The sequence below is a fragment of the Gopherus flavomarginatus genome, chromosome 2 (genome assembly GCF_025201925.1).
Source record: "Gopherus flavomarginatus isolate rGopFla2 chromosome 2, rGopFla2.mat.asm, whole genome shotgun sequence".
NCBI classification, from domain to species: Eukaryota; Metazoa; Chordata; order Testudines; family Testudinidae; genus Gopherus; species Gopherus flavomarginatus.
Genome location: NC_066618.1, coordinates 55,317,251 through 55,336,830, shown reverse-complemented (window position 1 = coordinate 55,336,830; position 19,580 = coordinate 55,317,251). Strand labels below are relative to the sequence as shown.

Genomic DNA, 19,580 nt, shown 5'->3' with positions numbered 1-19,580 from the left:
TTGAGGTTAAGAATATTGGCTGTATACTTGCTTGATTTCTAAGTAAGCTTTGTGAGGCATTTGATCAGCTTCTTTAGGAAGGAATTTGCAAGGTTAAGTACCCGATCAGGAAACACTTGGGGAACAATGCATCTTAGGATGCTCCAATCCACATAAGAAGTCTTCCTGGAGACATACAAGATACCATGTGGACAATGGCTTCTGCCTGTAAAGACTGTGAGTCATGCATGGACATGTGACTTGCCCAGGTGACTCCAGAACTCCATCTTGGAGCTGGACTTTGCATAGGAGTGAGGAGGGGGTCTCCACCCACAAGAGAGAGTCTATTTAAACCCCTGGGAGACCCCTCCATTTTGTCTTCAGCTTGCTAAAGAGAGAGCATCTCCACCCCCTAGGACACTTGGAAGAAACTGAAACAAAAGGCAGTGACTGCAAGGGGTGTGAGTGATTGCTGTACCCAGGCTAAAAGGAGATTAGTCTGTAAAAGGGAGCATTCTGGAACTGGTGAGGATCTTATCTGTATTCAGTTTGATTAGACCTAGATTTGCACATTTTATTTTATTTTGCTTGGTGACTTACTTTGTTCTGTCTGTTACTACTTGGAAACACTTAAATCCTACTTTCTATATTTAATAAAATCACTTTTTACTTATTAGTTAACTCAGAGTATGTATTAATACCTGGGGGAGCAAACAACTGTGCATATCTCTCTATCAGTGTTACAGAGGGCGAACAATTTGTGAGTTTACCTTGTAAAAGCTTTATACAGGATAAACCAGATTTTATTTGGGTTTAGACCCCATTGGGAGTTGGGCATCTGAGTGTTAAAGACAGGAACACTTCTGTTAGCAGCTTTCAGGTAAACCTGCAGCTTTGGGGTAAGTAGTTCAGACTCTGGGTCTTTGTTGGAGCAGACAGGTGTGTCTGGCTCAGCAAGATAGGGTGCTGGAGTTCTGAGCTGGCAGGTAAATTAGGGGTAGAAGTAGTCTTTGCACATCAGATTGCAGCTTCCAAGAGGGTTTCTGTGATCCAACCCATCACAGTCTCAATCCCACTGTCACCTCAGAATTTTCTGAAATTCCCTGTATTGTTAGTACCTTAATTGTTGACCCTCAGTACAGCTTCTCTCCACTTCATGACACCTCCCTCCCATCCATTTCAATAGTCCAAAGAACCTTCTCCCGTGGAACCAAATCATATACTTTCTCAACATCAATATATGCTATATAGCAGTTACACTCTTTGTTTATCATTCTTTCAAACATCTCTCTCATTACAAATATTGCATCTGTCATACTTCTTCCCTTCCTAAGGCCATATTGCTCCTCTCCTATATTTTCTTCTCTGGAGGCAAGGTTAAGGTGCAAGATAGCTCTCTGTGAGTTTCAGAGGCTAACTTAACAGGGTGGTGCCCCAATTGGTGTTTGTATCTCCTTACTCTTGCAAAGAGGCACAATCAATTCCATTCTCAAGTCATGTGGTATCCTAGCTTGATCCCAGCAAACATATAGTAATCCATGAAGCCACTTACTCCAGTATCTCCAGCTGTCTTGATCGTATCAATAGTTATCGTCACCAGTTGCTTTACCATTCTTCATCTTATTCAGGGCTTCTTCTGTCTCTACAGAGATCAATACCTTTTTGAGGCTTCTTCATAATTGTCAGGGTTACATCCACTAGCAACTCTCTCTTCTCATTTAACAGCCTTTGAAAATATTCTTTCCATACCACTTTAGAGTTAGTCACCAAACTGTTCTCATCCTTCACACACAAAGATTTCTTCATATCTTCATGTTTAATTGTTCCTCTTTTTTTGCCAACCCAAAAACCAATGGATAAGGCCCCAAGTGCAATACAATTTGGCTGGCAATACTATAGCATTTTCATGTTTTCAGGTTAAGAGGATTTAAAACCTTCTATAATAATATTTGACAGACAGATTATATCTTAAATATTACCTTATATTTGTTTCCACAGCTCTTGAATGTTATCCTGGTGGACATCAGATCTTTCAGAGTCCTTACCGGAGTGTTGATTTTGATTCATCACAACTACAGCAATCAGCTATTCAAGATCTCATATGTGACCATTCACTAACACCAGGATGGTACCACTTTCTAATATTTGATAAACCAACTGAGATGCCAACCAAGTGTGTGGAGGTATTGGTACACCTGATTTTGTCTTTGAGACATAACACATGATTTTTCTTAAAATGTTCATAATAGGATAGGTACCTATCAAATGGAAAATAATTAAGAATACTTATTGATAGGACAGAAAGGTGAAGTCATAATTTAGCTAGCTGAAAGCTTGTGCAATGCCAAGCAGGCTAGAGTAGGAGACTCACAACTACAAGGACATCACATCATTAATGTACCTCTGCCCAAGAACAGAACAGCAGGGAGAACAAATTAAATTAATTTTATGGCATTTAACCAGCTGAAATTTACAGCCACTACTAAGCGGGCTTTCTTGATGCTAGTCTATTCAGGGATATTAAGGTTTTTAAACATAAATGTAAGGCTAGTGGTTTACTTAAAAATATTCAAAGCAGTATACATGATTTTAGCCCCTTGATTTCCCTCTTAGTGGGCTGATTTTAAAATGTACACTTTAGAAGGAGGTATATTAGCCATAAAATGTTGATCTAATAAAGCTAATGTAAATAAGAAAGAGTTAAGATTAGTTCGTCTCTGACACCTAAAAATCACATCAGATACAAGAGTCATCCTTAACTCTGAATTTCCTAGGTTTGCAATGCTTGGTTTTGGGATGATTACAACATCTCTGTAATGTTTTTATCCTTAAGTTACTGAAAGATGCTCTCAACCTTAATTCCATCTTAACAGAGTTTTGTCTTGGAATTTCCATGGTCTTGTTCACTATGACATTTTTAATTTAACAAGAAAAGAGAATGCTACTATGTGATATTTCTTCTAATGATTAGAAAATATGTTCTATCAACTTTAAAACTTCACCAGTACACCAATGCAGAATAAAACAGCCATAGCATGCTGGCTGGTTAAAAGGGATTTATAGCTGTTATGTGTCTTAAGAGCAGCACAAAGCAGCTGAAGTGTAATAGTGATTTTGACTCTTCATTTGCAGTTGATTTATTAGTGTAGAGGGCTGTGTTACAGAGACCGATGTTATATGAAAGGAAGGGCAGGGGAAGCTCACTCTCAGAGCCTGATATCTCTGGACTCCTATGCTCATGCCTCAGATCCTCCAGCAGTGCTGCCTTGGTGCAGAGCAGAGCCAGAGCAGCGGCGTCATGGGGGGCTTTTCAAGCCCTGATCCCCAAGCTAGTATACAACTATGGTTTAAAACAGTGGATCAGGACCCCAAAGTGGGTCATGACCTCATTTTAATGGGATCACCAGGTCTGACATTAGACTTGCTAGGGCCCAGGGCTGAAGGCCAAGTCCAAGCCCCACCTCCCAGGGCTGAAGCCAAAGTCCAAGGGCTTCAGCCCTGGGTGGAGGGACTCAGGTTACAGGCCCCCCCACCCCAGGGCTGAAGCCCTTGGGCTTCGACTTTGGCCCCCGCACCTGGGGCAGTGGGGCTTGGGCTTTGGGTTTGGTTCCCCTGTCCAGGGCAGCAGGGCTTGGTTGGGCTCAGGCTTTGTTCCCCCTCCAGGGGTCGCATAGTAATTTGTCATCAGAAGGGGATCACAGTGCAATGAAGTTTGAGAATCGCTGACAGAATCTGTAAAGAACAGTGATAGATGAGCAGAGTCATCTATCAGTGAGAACTCCTGACACATGTGTCCCGTGTTCCTTACATCACTAACTCATTATAACCAATAGAATTGTTACGTGCAAATTAGCTATGGAGGAAATTAGCTATGGAGGAGGAGTGGTGCTTGTTACCTCTGCTACACAATGGCTCCACTTAAGACTTACATGAGCTGTTGACCTTACCCTGTCTGTAGCCCATGTAGTCATAGCGACTATAAACAATGATCACTAAGGGTATGTCTACACAGCAATTAAACACCCACGGCTGGCCTACGTCAGCTGACTTGGGCTCACGGGGCTCAGGCTGTGGGGCTGTAAAATTGCAGCGTAGACATTTGGGCTTGTGCTGGAGCCTGAGTTCTGGGACCCTCGACTGGGGAAAGCCCCAAAGCCCAGACTCCAGCCCAAGTCTGAGTGTCTACACTGCAATTTTATAGCCCCACAGCCTGAACCCTGCGAGCCTGAGTCAGCTGACCCAGGCCAGCCAGGGATGTTTAACTGCTGTGTAGACATACCCTAGGAACCTAATTTCTTCAAATATAACATGTGCACAACATTTCAATTAATGTTAACCGTGTAAAATGTTTGAAGTTTCTGCACTACTCCATTAACAAGATCATTCAGAACAAAGAAAAGACAGTAGCTAAATTTCTTAAAGGACACATTTAAGATTAGGTTTAACACAAACTAATCAATTACTTGTAAATTCTCCGTACTTGTATTCTGTTTTCACAACTGTAAGTTTGGAGGAGGATGCACTGTACTTCTCATACATTACAAAGAGTAGAATCCTTGCTCTAAGTTCAAACTGGAACTCAAGCTTAACTGTGAAGCCACAACCAGCATCTCCATAATAAATGATTTCTAAAAAATAATCTTTGGTATGTTTAAAAGGGTCACTTACCCAGTCTGGCATTAAGATACCTATGCAACAGTTTTTCCTCCCTGGGATCCTTCTGTAACCAGGCTTTAAGCCTATTCTCTGGCACCTTCTGCCAAGACTTACCTAGGCTCCTTCACCTCCTCCCCATAACCTCCCACCACACTGTTGTTCCTGCCAGCTCTTTCCACACAGCACAGGATGTAGCTTATCTCTCAGCAGGCCAAGCTGTCGGTCACATGTTTTCTGGACTGTCACTCCCATGATGTGTGGGGTAAACCAGGCACAGAAAAAGTTGGGCCAAATTCTCCCCAACCCTGTGACAGTACGTTGATTGAACAATTGCACATCTAACTGCCGTAATTGTGCAAACAAACAGGTATTCACTCAGGTTTTTTGGTATATTTTCAGAGGTTTAAAACAAAACCCACACATTTTAAAAACATATACAATCCAATATAGAGAGTGTCAGAACATAGCTGATAGGTTGAAAAAAAAACCTGGCTCTTTACCTAAGTTTATAAACTGTTTTTCTACACTCACGCAGCAACACATCTGTGTATATATATCTAATCTCATGGCCAAAATAAAACAACTCAAGTAAAAAAATGGAAGTTTATGTAGAAAATTTCTTTTATTTTCAGTCCCTCTGACTATTAGAAAACTTTCAATTAGAGCTACAATGAACTCTTTGCCAGAGATTCAAACTCTGCCAAACACTCTGTTCCAGACTTTCTTTAAAGCAAAACATCATCTCACAGGACACTGTTCACCTGCTGAGTTAATGTTGGGCTCATGCCCTCCTAGGTTCAAGGGAGAAAGTTTCCTTCTGAGATCATGATATTCTGTGGTAGGCTTGTGAGTCTGTATAAGAAAAAATTATTTGTAGGCCATCAGAGTTCACTCTATCAGGAAGTCATCTGAGGTAAAAGGTGATCCCAGATTCTGCTGGAGAAGACCAGACTGAGACTTCTCCAAAGTTTATACAAACCTCAGAATTTCAGGTTCATGATCTTCATGTGAGTTTTTTCTAAATGCTAGTTTTAACACCACTGCACTAACTCTTTAGCAGCAAGGTGGTTTTCCATTTTAATTGTAAAATGAATGTTCTGGAGAAAGAGAAAAAATAAATATACCTGTGTCCTCAAAGTGTTTCTTCTCAAATATCTTTCAACAGCACACAATATATAGAGAGGGGACCTTTTTAACATGAGTGCTTAGTCTGGTAAACTCAGAACCATTACCTTTATTATTATTGCTATTATTATTTGTACTGCCATAGCGCCTAGGAGCCCTAGTCATAGACCAGGGCCTCTTGTGCCAAGTGCTGTACAACACAGAACAGAAAGTTGGTCCCTGCCCCAAAGAGCTTAGGCTTCTCTCATGCTCCAATTTCTTTTGCTGTAGTGCAGAGGTTCTCTAACTTCATTGCACCGTGACCCCCTTCTGACACAACAAAAATAACTACATGGCCCCAGGAGGGGTGACCAAAGCCTGAGCCCGCCTGAGTATGGCATTAGAATCTAAAGATCCCAAATGAGATTGGAGCCCTTTTGTTCTAGGTACTGTGCAAACATATAATGAGAGATCATCACTGTTCTACCGAGCTTGCAACATAAAAAGACATGGTAGGCAAAGTGGTGGAAGAAAAAACAGAGGCACAAAGAGGTGAAGTATCTTGCACAAGATCACACAGCAGATCTGTTGTATTCCTTTAGATGGAATACATGGGCGAAAGGTGTTAACATAATCTGGTCACTGGCCGACACTAAACAGTGTTAAACAAGGTTCGGCATTTGGCTTGCAGAGACCTCTATCTGCTTATTACCATGCCAAACACTCATTAAAAATCCTTCTAACCTTTTATTAAAGATACAAAACCGAAGGAAAAACAGTTAACGAACTTGAAAGTAAGACTTGATTCTTAACTATATACCTTGTTCCCCTTCCCTTTATCTGGAGAGTTTTTAGAATGAAACCCCCCTGGTTTGACAGTCTTAGATGGTATCGTAGGTGGTAATAATTGTCCTTTTGAGGAAAAGAGAAGAAGTTTGATTGAGATGGGCCACAGTTGTTGTTGCTCTTGTTAACGATCCCATATCTGAAGATGACAAAACAAGACAGATTGAAAAGGGGGAGAGGAAAGAACTGTAAAGATAGAAAAAGCAGCTTCTGTCTCTGATTTTGACTCTCACTTGTAACCTCACTGTTGAAAAAAACATGGGCTCAGTACATGGTCATATCAACCACTCCAAGATCTGGCAAATTTGTACCAGTATCAGGCTGTTTAAAGCACTGTTTTTAGCTGCCTTCTTGGTCACAGACTTATGGCAATGTTGCATAATATGCAGTTTTGCCCAGCTAAGCCAGACTCTTGTAACACAGAAGGAAAAAGGAGAAAGAGGAAAGAGGTAGGGAAGGAAAAGGACACATGAGGGAGTGAGGGAGACAAAGTCTTGCATCCCAGCCAGTGGCTGGGATTTATCTGGAGCTAGTGAAGTTGGAGATTTCCTGTGGTTCCTCTCTCTGGCCTGGTCTTGTCAAGCATTACTCAGAATTAGGGTGAAGAAGAACTGGGATCCCAGGAAGTAGTGAAACTCTCTCCGGTAGCCAATTTTTCTCTCAAAGTCTCTTTCTTTAAGGACCCCAAAAGGGAGTGGAGGGTGGAATAGCCCATCTACTCCTTTTTTTGTCCAATTAGGCCTAGTTTCAGCCACACCAGTTTTGGTTCACTGATTTCTGGTTCCCCACTTCTCTTGTTTCCCAAGCATGATGTCAGCACAGTCCCTGATTTACATCAGTAGGCCTTTCTGTCTTGCTTTTGCACCTTTTCCCATCAATATTTGTTGTTCTAGATTATTACATCATCTAATTAACTTACACTCACTTTTTGCAGTAGAACTCACAATTAGGATAAATTGGTATGCTCAGTTATCACAATAGGTCAATGGCAGAGATTTAGAGCACAGGAGTTCTTCTTCATGTGTGTGGCATGGCAGCCCATACCATCTCACAATCTGCCCTTGGCAGCCTTACATGTATATTAAGCAGGAGGACTGACAAGAGTGAAACTTGTGCAGACCCGCAGGTGAGAAAAGCAATTTATGCCCAGTAGAATCGTTAGTTAGATGAAGTACAGCATGGCTTAAAATGTACATATAGGCTTCTCTATAGCTCTTATCACTGTAGTGCCTCTTAACATTAATGAATTTGTGCTAAGAAGAGTGCTGTGAGATAGGGAAGCACTATTATTCCCATTTTAAAGATGGGGAACTGAGGGATAGAGTGATTAAGTGACTTGCCCAATATTTGTGTGTATTGTCATAGGCGGTGAGTTATATGGGCCCCTGGTGCCCGTGCTCCACCAATATTTAGGAACGTGGGCCCGGCTCCACCACTGTTTGGGCTTACCATGCTTTTGGGGGGCTTCAGGGGGATGCAGGGTCCAGGGCAGCCTGGTGGGATTGGGGGGGCGGGGGGGCTGGTGGGATAGGGGGGCTGGTGCTGGTAGCAGCGAGTGACCCAGCCCCAGTCCTCCCCACCCCGTTTCACCTTGTTGGATCCCAGCATCACTCTGGGAAGGGGGCAGAAGCCAGAAAGAGGTGAGGCAAGGGCTTGTGGGAAATGGTGGAACGGAGGCAGGGAGAGGGTGGAGCAGGGGTGGGCTGGGGCTGGGTTGCTCGCTGCTGCCGGCACCAGGCCCCCCATAACCTCCCAGGCCGCCCTGGACCCCCATGTCCCCCTAAAGCGTGGGGCCCCCCAAAGCACGGGGCCTGGGATGGTTGCCCCAGTCTGTCCTATGGCTGGGATGGCTCTGCCTGGACCCTGAGTCCCCCTGAAGCGTGGGGTCTGGTGCTGTTACCCCAGTCCGTCCTATGGACGGGATGGCTCTGCTTGGACCTGTTCTGGGTACTACCAAAAATTATACAAACCTGCCACCATGAATATTGTGTATTTGCATTCAACTGTGAAAAAACACAACACGCATTTTCCATGTGGAGATGAATTCCCCATTTACTAAAAGCTGTTGCAGTAAAATAATTGAAAGCATATATATCTTGCATTAAACACTAGAGCAGCTTGGTACTGTATTAACTATTTTAAACTGCTTTTCTTTGGTGCTAAAGATGAATCATTGTGGAACTCAAGCCCCTATGTGGTTATCTCTAACGGAGTCAGAATCCATGCCTCTACCTGGTGAGATCAAACAATTAACAGCTTGTGCAACATGGCAGTTTTTCTTCAGCACTACAAAAGACTGCTGCCTTTTCAGAATCCCTGTCAGTGTGAGGAACTGTGGAGAATTCTTTGTTTGTTTGCTCCAGCCCACCCAAGGATGCATGGGGTATTGTGCAGAAGGTGAAGAAGCACATCCTATCATTCTACAAAATCTGTGTGTACTAGTAAATATCTCTTAATCATTTTTTTGATTTAGCATTCATTATTTTAATGTGTTTTTCCTTGCTTGATTTGGCATCTTATTGAGTGTAAACGTTTGAAAATGAGAATACACATTTTAAAATTTTCCTGTAGCCTTTATTTGTAATATTGATAGTGTAGATCAGTAATTTGTTGAGATATCATGGTGAGATAACATTATATGTATGAATATATTTTGTTGAGTTATTGGGTATTTAAAAATACAAGAAATTCAACTTCGCATATATCAGTTATTAGTGGTTTGATCCACTAGTAAACTACCTTATTGGTCTTGCTATAAGTATGTTTTTCTTTCTGAAGAGAATGCACATTTTATAAAAAAAAAAAAAAAATTTAAAGTTGGAAACACCAACAGATAACAAATGTATCTGTATAAATGGGGGGTAAAAGAACTGGAAAAGTATCTTTGTAAAGTTCCTGTAAAGAACACCTGTTTGTTCCCAAGGGAACTGCAACTAGGGCCAAATTACCAAGTGTCTGCTAGTATCCTTATTCTGCAATTAGATTTTCTAGCACAGATCCCTATGCCAGTACAGAGCCCTATCACATGGGCTACAGGGTCCTGATTAAGGAAAGCACTTAAGCGTGTGCTTTAATTAGGGCCTAGATTTGTACTATCAATTTTATACATTCTTTTTACAGTTTGGTTCATTTAAGATTTTTACTTCATTAGATTCTGTGTTTTCTTTCACATATAGTGCCACTCCCTCACCAGCATGACCGTTCTGTCCTTCCGATATATTTTGTACCTTGGTATTACTGTGTTCCATTGATTATCCTCATTCCACCAAGTTTCAGTGATGCCTACTATATCAATGTCCTCATTTAATATCAGGCACTCTAGTTCACCTATCTTATTATTTAGACTTCTAAAATTGGTATATACTCACTCTAAAAACTTATCACTTTTTAGCTGTTTAACATTAGATGATGTAATTGAATGAGACTTTTTTTCATTTGACTCTTTCTCATCAGAGCCTACCCGTATTTTATCATCTTCCATACTCTCCTCCTTGCTAGGACATAGAGAATCTCTATTAATAGAACCTCCCCTAAGAGATGTCTCTGTCTGAATCATGTGCTCCTCTACACCTGTCAGCTTTTCCACAGCCCTTAGTTTAAAAACTGCTCTACAACCTTTTTAATTTTAAGTGCCAGCAGTCTGGTTCCATTTTGGTTTAGGTGGAGCCCATTCTTCCTGTATAGGCTCCCTCTTTCCCAAAAGTTTCCCCAGTTTCTAATAAATCTAACTCTTCCTCCCTACACCATCGTCTCATCCATGCATTGAGGCCCTGCAGTTCTGCCTGTCTAACTGGCCCTGCATGTGGAACTGGAAGCATTTCAGAGAATGCTACCATGGAGGTCCTGGACTTCAATCTCTCTTACCCAGCAGCCTACATTTGGCCTCCAGGGCCTCTCTCCTATCCGTCCCTATATCATTGGTACCTACATGTACCATGACCACCAGCTCCTCCCCAGCACTGCACATAAGTCTATCTAGATGTTTAAGAGATCCGCAACCGTTGCACCAGGGCACGCAAGTCACCATGCGGTTCTCCTGATCATTGCAAACCCATCTATCCATGTTTCTAATGATCAAATCACCCATTACTAATACCTGTCTCCTCCTAATAACTGGAAGCATACAAGCAAAGTCCTTTTTACTTTTGCTTTTCTTGCTGCCTTGTCTAACTGTTTCCTCGTTAGCACTTAACAGATGCAAAATGCCAGTTTTGAAAAAGTGATTACCAGTATGAGATGAGAAACAAATACAAACTTTGTAACATTGGACTATGGAGTAGCATAATCTGCTCCCCATTCTTGCTAACTCATGAGTGTTTCAGTATGGTTGTATCTCAGTTTTTCTGTTTTACCTTGTGATTGACTAGCTGCTTTTTAAAATGTTTCCAAATGTACAAGTATTTTCATGTTTAATCAAGGCACCACTGCTGTTGTACCTATTAAGAGTCAGAAGAGCTTTTCTTGCTGCATATTACACAAATTGCACAATGGTAATTTCACAAATGCTATATCTCTTAGGCCACTCTTAGGCCATCATTGTTCAGAATTAATCTACATGGAATTCAGCTGAGTCATAGGTATGAATTAATCCATAAAGCATTTAGGCTTTTATTCAGAAAAGCATCCCTGTTCAGGAGTGTGCACTAGCCAAAACCCAGGGGTACACGCTGAAAGAGAGTCTCTGTACTAGCCAGTGTGGGAGGGCAGTGTGGGTGCTGCATACCCTTGACACAACCTATTTATTTGATCTGCCCATCTTAGGGTTTTGTACTGACTCCCATCACTGTACTGTGTCATCCTGATTGTGAGGATTGATCTGTTCACAGATACCAGAGTTAGCCTTTAATTAGAGTTTTGATTTTATTTATTATTACTTAACATGGAGCAATATTTTAAGAGAGCCGGTATATAATTAATCTATTTATAGATATGCTACTTAAGCACCTTTTTATTGTTGTTTCAGAAGCAAAACCACAAATATGTAATCCTGGGGAAGTGAAAACTCAAGGTGTCTGTTATAGTAAGTATTTTGTCTTGACTTTCAAGATTTTCTTTATAGCCAGGACCTAATAATTAAGAGTTCATTATATTTTTTACATTTGTTGTTGGTAAATGAAGTATCTTGTCCTTTTGCCTAGAAAAAATTAAAACAGCACCGTTAGTGATCAGGTAAGAAACAGCTTGTGTCAGGGTACGTCTACACTGCAAAACAGAACAAAACAACTATGGCAGTGAGCCTTAGAGCCCTGGTCAGCTGATTTGGGCTCATGGAGCTCTCACTACAGGGCTAAAAATAGCAGTATAAGTGTTCCCACTTGGGCTGGAGCCCAGGGTCTGAGACATTCTGAAAGGAACATTAAAATATTAAACTTATTTTTCAGGTTTAATAATTAATAGTAAAAATTGAACTTTTAGTGCTTTTTCATGCACTTATACCAAATACACATCTCAATGTCTGTCCGTGAAAGGGATACTCTCAACATATTTTGGACTTTCCATTGCCTGGGATGAGAGGAGGGGTTCCAGTGTAGATGTACCCTCAGTAAATATTTCTGTTTAGTCATAATCTATTATATTTATATTTTTATAAATCTGGGGTTGCACATGTGCATCTGGCAATATTTTCAGTGGAAATCCTTGGGGGCCTAAGGTCTCTCCATGTGATCTCTTGCAGGGCCTTAGATTGTAATTGCTGTGTAAAATGTAATTCTCATTATGAATCTATACACAAATTCTAAATAAATAATAATAATGGTTAATGATGTTGATTTACAAGTTACTTTGATTTGCAGATTCCTTTCATACCTAAATGTTGGTTCTCAACAACACCTCTTTCTTGCAAACTCTGCTGCCTGCATACTGTTCCACTACACTTAGGGTAGGTCTACACTACCCGCAAAATTGGCAGGTAGTGATCAATCTATCTGGGATCGATTTATCACATCTAGTGTAGAGGCAATAAATCGATCCGCGATCTCTCTGCCGTCAATTCCGGTACTCCACCGCAGCAAGATGCGGAAGCAGAGTTGACGGGGGAGCGGTGGCAGTCGACCCCGTGCCGTGAGGACACAAGGTAAGTTGACCTAAGATACGTCAACTTCGGCTACGCTATTCTTGTAGCTGAAGTTGTGTATCTTAGGTTGATTCCCCCCTTCTCCCCCCGCCCCTCCCCCGGGCATAGACCAGGCCTTAGACCATTCCTAGTTTTGTTTACAGGCTAAGTAATTGTTCCTCTCAGCTATTCAAAATGATTTGGCTGTTACTTTTGGCTCTCTGGCAAGATTTTGTTGTTACCTTTTATTTCACTCAATTTTACCTTCCTCCCATCCCCTCTCTTGAAGAAGCAGTGGTAGTTTTGCTATCCAAATGTTCTTATAAAGAAAATATCAAATCTCCTTTAATTCTTTCACCTTTTCCTCCAGTCTATGAATAATCAATATCTGAAAAAGGACTTTTCTTATTTTAATAACTAGCAAAAAGAAAAGATTTTTTTCTTGTTGTGATTCTTACCAGTTTTCTTTATTTCACCGACTTTGTAAAATGTAATCGCAAAATAAGTCTATATATGGAAAAAGTAACCATTTCTTGCGTTTATAACTGATATTTAAACTTTCTCAATGTGAGTTCAGTCAACATAAACTGATATTGATTCTCCTCAGAATGAAATTCACAAATTATGTTTTTGTTTTGTTTTTATTTGTATTGTATGTTTTGTGGTAGGTAGACTGTCTCCTTCATCATCTCCATCCCCATCACTACCACCACCTCCTACTTCACTTGAAGTTGTGGCAGAGTTGGTTGAAGCCAGTGTTTACTTAAGGTGTACTTTTGATGTTCCTCTCACAAATAGTTCAGTGGGATTTATTGTAACTTGGTCCAGGCTTGCTTCTGAAGACTTCAAAGAAGAACTGAGACAAGAGACAACAGTTCAGGCATTTTCACTGTTAGAACTGGATGGCATAAGCCTCAGACTTGGAGACAGGGTATGTTTAATAGAATCTTTTTATATATTTACAAATATACTATTTTCCCCAATGGCCATTTTATTTACCAACGTATCATTCCATATATGCTCAGCAGATAGCAACAGTAAATGTTAAAGGCAGAGTACCAACGTCTTTCTATATACATTTTCTTGGCAGCAGTACTGTGCCTCCAGTTGTTGTTTATAATCAGTGATACCAATATGAGTGCAGAAACCTCCTGGGCACATCAGCAGTGATTATTATCATCATGGTCTTGGGGCTGCCAGTCTATGTACAATGTGCATTGTGCCCCTGTTAGCTTGAACTTGCATCTTTGCTACCTTCTACTGTGAGTTTGTAAAATCCTGTAAATTAAGTGAGTTTGGGATGAATCAGTACATAGGTAAGAGCCTGTAATGCCCAGCTACTGCAGCAAGTGGTACTGGTGATTCAGCACTAAGCACTTCTCCTCCTGAATTCGTAACAAACCACTGCTCTAATATGATGGTCAGGGCAGTGTGTTGTTGGAGGATCTGTCTTTTTGATTAGATGTAAAGTGAAACACTTGACCACTCACCGACATTAAGGGCTTGGCCCTGCACCATTAAAACCAATTGAAGTAATGTTGTTACTTCAGTGGGAACAGGATCAAGCCCTCAGATCCCCCATTAATTTTTATAAGAACAGAAGTGTTAACCCCTGAAAAACAAGATGCTTTCTACCCATAAATGTTAAAATGAGGGTTAATGCTCTCTCCTCAGCCCCCCACCCATAAGTGCTGGAACTAGGGGTGCTGGGGTGCTACTGGCTTGAAGTGGTTTCCATCATACACAGGGTTTACAATTAGGTTCAATGGCTTTCAGCACCCCCACTATACAAATTGTTCCAGCACCCCTCCAAAAAATAAAAGATTTCATTTTCCTACCATTTTACCTGGGCTGTTTGGTAGCGACATTGCATTAGCAGCCAATCACAAGGCCAGTTGCTTAGTAGTCATGGTAAATTGCCAATCCTACGTAGGCCACATGGTTATCCAAAAAACTGTTGCTCTGTTACTCCTGTTTTACCTTTGTTCACAGATCTTCTGTAGCAGTTCTTCTTTTTTCTTGGAAAAACCAGATATACAAAGCCCACCTGTTGAGAGCCGTGAATTTTTTGTTGGCATTAAGGTACTTTGGAAAGGAAACAATATTTTACTCTATTGCAACAGAAGCTTTTCTAATTATTGTTGTTAATTACAGTTGTAGCAATACTGCAAGTATTCTAAAAGATTATTTGCCTATTAAATACTCTGGCAAGTAGATGATGAAAAAACTCAACTTCAAATGCTTTTATTTATTTTGTGCTTTTTCATTCTAATCACACTTGCTAAAGATGCTAAATGAAGAGAAGGTGGGACGAAGTAAGCAACAAGAAAATGTATGATCGCTGGACAATCCAAGTGGATTGGTAGTGAACTAATAAGGAACAAACCTCAACTCTGCTGAGCTCAAGTTCCACAGATGGTGGGGGAGGCAAAGGTGCCTCCTAAGCTACCTTTATGCCTCTGCAGCAGGAGTGGCTCTAGCTTTTTTTGCCGCCCCAAGCATGGCAGGCAGGCTGCCTTTGGCGGCTTGCCTGTGGGCATTCCCCGGTCCCGTGGATTTGGCAGGTTGCCTGCGGGAGGTCCGCCAGTCCTGCAGCTTCAGCGTACCCGCTGCCGAATTGCCGCCAAATACACGGGACCGGTGGACCTGCCGCAGGCAAGCCACCAAAGGCTGCCTGATTGCCGCCCTCACAGGGACTGGCAGGGTGCCCCCCGTGGCTTACCGCCCCAGGCACGTGCTTGGAGTGCTGGTGCCTGGAGCTGCCATTGCTCTGCAGTCACTGTTGCTAGCTAGATGGCCCCCTAGGGACTGTTCACTGGCTAGCAAGGCCGCAATTCTGCAAAGACTTATATACATGCTTAACTTTATGCACTGTGAATGGGATTACTCACAGTGTATAAAGTTAAGCACATGCATAAATCTCTGCAGGATCAGGACCCATGTTCTACGAAGTTCTGCAGTGTGCTTTGTAAAATGTGAACATATTTTCTTTTCCTCACAATTTTGCATGCACAATTGGACCCTATATTGATAGCCCAATTTAAAGTTTCCTTGTAAATTAGCCCTAACCATATTCTCTTATGTGTACTATACAAGGATCTATATTGCTAGTTTACAGAGACAGGTTCGAAGGGAAAGATTATGTTTTGTTTTGTTCAGGATTTTGCCTTGACTAGGAGACAACTTTATAGGCAATATATTTGTTTTATACAGCTGTAAAAACTGTATTTTAACTTTTCAAAAGTTATACAGAAAATGCAATTTTATGTTACTGTAATTCACACAATAAGATAATCTCAAGTAAATATTTGCATTCTTAGCATTCTTTTTTATATGCCAGCTGCATCCTGAATCACTCAATATATCAGAAGATGGAAAAGAATACAGACTGACAATAGAAAGTAGAATTCCTATTCCTTGTCCCAAATTTAGCCAACTTGAAAATAACTGCAAAATCTCATTAAAATTAAATACTGTTGATGAAGGTGAGTATTGTCCTAATTTTTATTATGTTTCCCACTTTGAATATGTACTTCTAAACCTTCCCTCTAGATTTCAGATGTTTCTGGTGGTGGTGTAAATTACGTGATATGTTATATAGTATATAATAGCACAAAAAAGTCGTAGGTCAAATCTGCTTCCATTCAGGTCTTGGGAAGCAAAGTCCTGATCCAACGCCCACTGCAATTAATCGAAGGCTTTCAATTGTCTTCTATGGGCAGTTCATCAGGCTCCCTGCTATTGATTTCAATGGGAATAGAACTGGACCCTGTGTTTGCACATTGCTAATTTTGTCACATCAGCCAGTGCAAGCAAAGAAAATTGAGAATGAAGGATTCACTCCATTACTCATTGCATTGCTCTTAACTAATATAGCACTTAGTCCTGCAGTCTTAACTCTTAGCCATTGTTATACTTTTTCTGCAGTCAAGCAGAACTCCTGTTGTCTTCCATGAACGTTTAGCTTGTGGAAAGACTGTAGGACTGGACCTGTGGTTTTGTATATATGATTACAGATGTAGAATCCAAGACCAATAGCTTATCTGTGTATGGAGAACCAGGTAGCTTTAGCATTAACAAAATATGAAAGTAGAAGGCCTGACTCTTTCATTGTTTACTTACACACTACCAGCAAAAGCTTTATTGGTTACTCAGGCTAATACTAAAGTGAAAAAAAACCTTCTGATCTGATTTTTCCTCTAAATGAGTCACTAATGATTGGTTTTCATTAAAACAGGTAAAGAGCAGTTAGGCTTAAACCTGGCTCTTTCTTCTTGTGATGTGGATCTTCTTCAGAAACCCTGCATTAATGGAACCTGTAGCCAGGTTATTGTTCATGTCCCTGCTGTGACAGATTTTGCTCAGGATGGAGACAGAGTTACCAAGATTATGGTGGAACCTATATTAAGTGATAATTTCCTGTGGAACCATTACATCCCAGAAGGCATACAGGTTGAAAAGCATCACATTAAAATCTTTTTAAAGAGATAGGGCCAGCACCTCAGCTGGTATAAAATGTTGCACCTCAGCTGGTATAAAATGTTGAACCTCCACCACTGGCTTCAATGGGTTGTGTTGAGTCACACTGTAATTTCTAATGGAGTAGTTTTTCCATCTTAACATTTTCATTTGAATGGAACTATTTGTCTTTTGAATTAAAAAAAAATTAATATTTTAAAGCTAACATGACCACTGAGAATAGTAAAAAATGAAATTTAGAAAGAGATTTGAGAATGGATTGATTATAAAGCAAACTGGTGTTTTAAGATCAGTAACTAATATGTGATATTAGTATTAGTACATAGATTATGTAACGTATTGCCTGACTTGATAACAGTTACTGACTGTGAATCTTTGTTTTGAATATTATAATAAAGGATCTTCCCTCTGCCTACTGCTACTCATTTAGTGACCCACATATAATTACATTTGATGGCAGGTAATCATTGGATTGCTACTTTTAATTATGTGATTTCATGAACTTATATTAGCAACGCTGTTAAATTGCTTATTGTACATTTCCCCCCTCTCCTCCACACATTCATCCCCAAAACAGTAGGGATAAACGTGTTTCAGTTTGTACAGGCTTTATAGTAATGCTTCTATTATTTGTATTTCTAAAGGCAAAATGCTTTTCTTCGCTGCATGGCAATAGAGTGAAGCAAATTGTATTGTTCCCTGTGAAGTGTGGCTGTGGTGGAGCGTGCCAGCAGAGGAATGGTGGCTACCTGTATGCGCTCTTGCTCACACTCTTTGTGTGTACAATAAACCCGACACACTTCAGGAGGATTGGCTGAATGGGAGAGGTTGAGACGGTGAACAGCCACTCCATCAGCACAATCTCCTAGCAACTACCTATAATTTACTTAGCAAAGTGCTGTATGGGTTAATGATGTTTGAGCCAGTCATATACCCAGCTGCCTCTCACACATCACCACAAAGCCTTTTCACACAGGGACAGAGCAGGTTCTGTGCCCTCAATGAGTGCAAGTTCTGTTGTACTTTGCCCTCTTCTGTGGCATTTCCACTGCATGGGGAGGGTCAAGGAAGAAGAGAATCCATGCAGGAGAAACTGTGCACCCCCTGACCACAACAGAAAAAACGTCCCCATTGGTTCTTGTCAAAGCCGAGTGGAAGGGAACATGTGGCCCCCAAACAAGGATGTTCATCCGCACATAGTATGGAGACGGAGTGAACCCCGTGTAGGAAGGGAGAAATGCATCTTCTCTTGCCAGGACTGGGTCAGTTACAGGATGGCTCTACAGTGTATATTGGGGCTAGCGTTTCCTTCCCTGAGTCCAACTGTATTGCAGCACGGTCTCACATGAGTAGTAGATTTTATTAGCATGTTCATCACAGAGGGTCTTGTTACTAGCAATAAAAAACAAAACAATGAACTTGATTCTGTTGTTCCTACTTCAGTGGGAGTTAGCTTCACAGGATACTTTTCTTCAGTGGGCAATTTAACTATGGAGATACTGCAGGATTGGGCTTGTTTGTGATTCATAATGGCATTCTCTTGCTGAAAGCAAGCTGCCAAAAAGAGAGACTGATAGTTTGGAAAAAAACAATGCAACCTCATTATTTACAAGCTGGGAACAAGTAGTACAGGGCAGTTGTCTTTAGTGAATCACTAGCTTATACCTTGCAAACCCAGTAGGGTGGCAATCCCAACCACATGTTGCTGTGTTTACTAGGTCACTGTACATATAGCAAAAATCAAACACTATGTATGCTTTAGTTAAATTTCAGACACAATATATGTCCTGATATACTGTTAGCTACCAAACAATCTTCCATTTGTTTAATTGAATACCAGTAAATTGAATGCTTATCCATGTAGGAACAGAAAATTCCCTCCTGAGAAAAAAGCTGCGACTTATGTTTAAGCTAAACCATTTTTTGTGTCTCCAAGAATATGCACACTGCTGTTCTGTTGCGGTTGGGTAAGGATCAGTTTGAACTCAAGTCTGTGAGCCTCTAAACCATTTTTGTAAGTGGTATTTACACACTTCAGGAACACCCCCTACCTGAAACTTTAGGCTCCTCCTGTTCAAATCGTTTAACTCTTTAGAGACACACAATGGCAGCTCCCATATCAAAGGGTTGAAACTGCTTCTCTTGACGCTGGCAGTCTTTGATGTAATCGTCTCTTGTCCTCGTTGCTGTCTTTCCATACCTACATACACTCCCCATTTCTACACCACCTGCCTATCCCTCCACCCTCCAGGATGTTGTTCTTCACCTCCCTCTGCAGCTCCAGATAAATCTACTTTTTAATATACTCTGATCTCTCTTATTTTAAATTTTTGATTTACAACTGTCTCCATGTAACAGTCATTATGCTGATTTCTAGAACAAAAATGTTTTTTTAAATTTATTTTTAACTTTAATGTTTGGCTTACTTAGAGTATGGAGATAATTTGAAGGGAAACAGTAGACA

At 40.8% G+C, this 19,580-nt stretch overlaps 1 protein-coding gene across 1 annotated transcript in view; it reads left to right on the top strand.

Moving 5' to 3' along the window:
* The first annotated feature begins 13,311 nt into the window (after positions 1–13,311).
* VWDE (von Willebrand factor D and EGF domains) overlaps positions 13,312–19,580 on the top strand; it is a 36,423-nt gene continuing 30,154 nt past the window's right edge. The window contains 4 exon segments of the mRNA XM_050937635.1: positions 13,312–13,568; positions 14,630–14,719; positions 15,978–16,122; positions 16,875–17,089. Of these exon segments, the coding sequence (XP_050793592.1) occupies positions 17,027–17,089 (63 nt within the window). The 5' untranslated portion in view covers positions 13,312–13,568; positions 14,630–14,719; positions 15,978–16,122; positions 16,875–17,026.